This window comes from Nyctibius grandis, chromosome W (genome assembly GCF_013368605.1).
Source record: "Nyctibius grandis isolate bNycGra1 chromosome W, bNycGra1.pri, whole genome shotgun sequence".
NCBI lineage: Eukaryota > Metazoa > Chordata > Aves > Nyctibiiformes > Nyctibiidae > Nyctibius > Nyctibius grandis.
In genome coordinates, this window is record NC_090694.1 from 14,264,898 (window position 1) to 14,266,165 (window position 1,268).

General features: G+C 56.9%; 1 protein-coding gene across 1 annotated transcript; it reads right to left on the minus strand.

Annotated features, from left to right (window-relative positions):
• Window positions 1–276: 276 nt before the first annotated feature.
• Window positions 277–987, minus strand: LOC137675672 (octapeptide-repeat protein T2-like). The gene has a single exon (XM_068421845.1). It carries the CDS (start codon window positions 985–987, stop codon window positions 277–279), a length of 711 nt encoding a protein of 236 aa, XP_068277946.1.
• Between the last annotated feature and the right edge of the window lie 281 nt (window positions 988–1,268).

Sequence of the window (1,268 nt, forward strand, 5' to 3'; positions counted from 1 at the left end):
TCCAGCATATCCCTCACTTTCTTCCAAGATTTAACAAGCTTTCTAGCCTTTTTATCTCCCACCGTGACTAATTTCAAAAGTTCTTGCCCTAGATTGTCCCAGCAAGCTGCAGAAAACAACTGATCGGTGGTTTTTAGGAAACCTCTTTGCTGGCCCCATTCCAGCAAAGTTTCTACTTCTTTTCTTTTTATCTTAATCTCAGTTTGCGCGGCTATCTGCAGAATACATTCCACCTCCGCCTTTTCCAGTGCAGATACTGCACCCTCCATCCTGCCGTTAATCACGTAGACCTACAATTCCCCGTCTCTCTCGGACGGATTCCCCGTCTCCCTCGGATGGCTTCCCCGCCTCTCTCGGACGGCTTCCCCGCCTCTCTCGGACGGCTTCCCCGTCTCTCTCGGACGGCTCCCCCGCCTCTCTCGGACGGCTTCCCCGTCTCTCTCGGACGGCTCCCCCGTCTCTCTCGGGCGGATTCCCCGTCTCCCTCGGACGGCTCCCCCGTCTCTCTCGGACGGATTCCCCGTCTCCCTCGGATGGCTCCCCCGTCTCTCTCGGACGGCTTCCCCGTCTCCCTCGGATGGCTTCCCCGCCTCTCTCGGACGGCTTCCCCGTCTCTCTCGGGCGGATTCCCCGTCTCCCTCGGACGGCTCCCCCGTCTCTCTCGGACGGATTCCCCGTCTCCCTCAGACGGCTTCCCTGCCTCTTTCGGACGGCTTCCCCGTCTCTCTCGGACAGCCTCCCACCTCTCTCAGACGGCTTCCCCGTCTCTCTCGGACAGCCTCCCGCCTCTCTCAGACGGCTTCCCCGTCTCTCTCGGACGGCCTCCCCGTCTCTCTCGGACGGCTTCCCCGTCTCTCTCGGACGGCTTCCCTGTCTCTCTCGGATGGCCTCCCGCCTCTCTCGGACGGCCCGGCTTACCTCCGCCGGCACAGCAGTCACCCTCGCGTCTTTCGTCTGGTCCCCCTTCTTCTCCGATGCAACGATCATGTCGGGGTCACCATAATGTTGGGGTCCGCGCGAGGAAGGAACTACAGCACACCAATATGGTGCTCTAGTAGCCTCTTTATTTTGGTTAACACACACTTTTATAACCTACATGCTCTCTTATGTAACGGTTACACACTAAGCTATTGGCTACAAGTATTGTCCATAATGTGGCTGCGTGCCACCTCTACTGTTCTAATTGGATACTTACTATAAACTTAAGCAAGCCACATCCCTATGCTTTCTTGCTATCTCATGCTGTTACATAACAGTGTACTGGTATG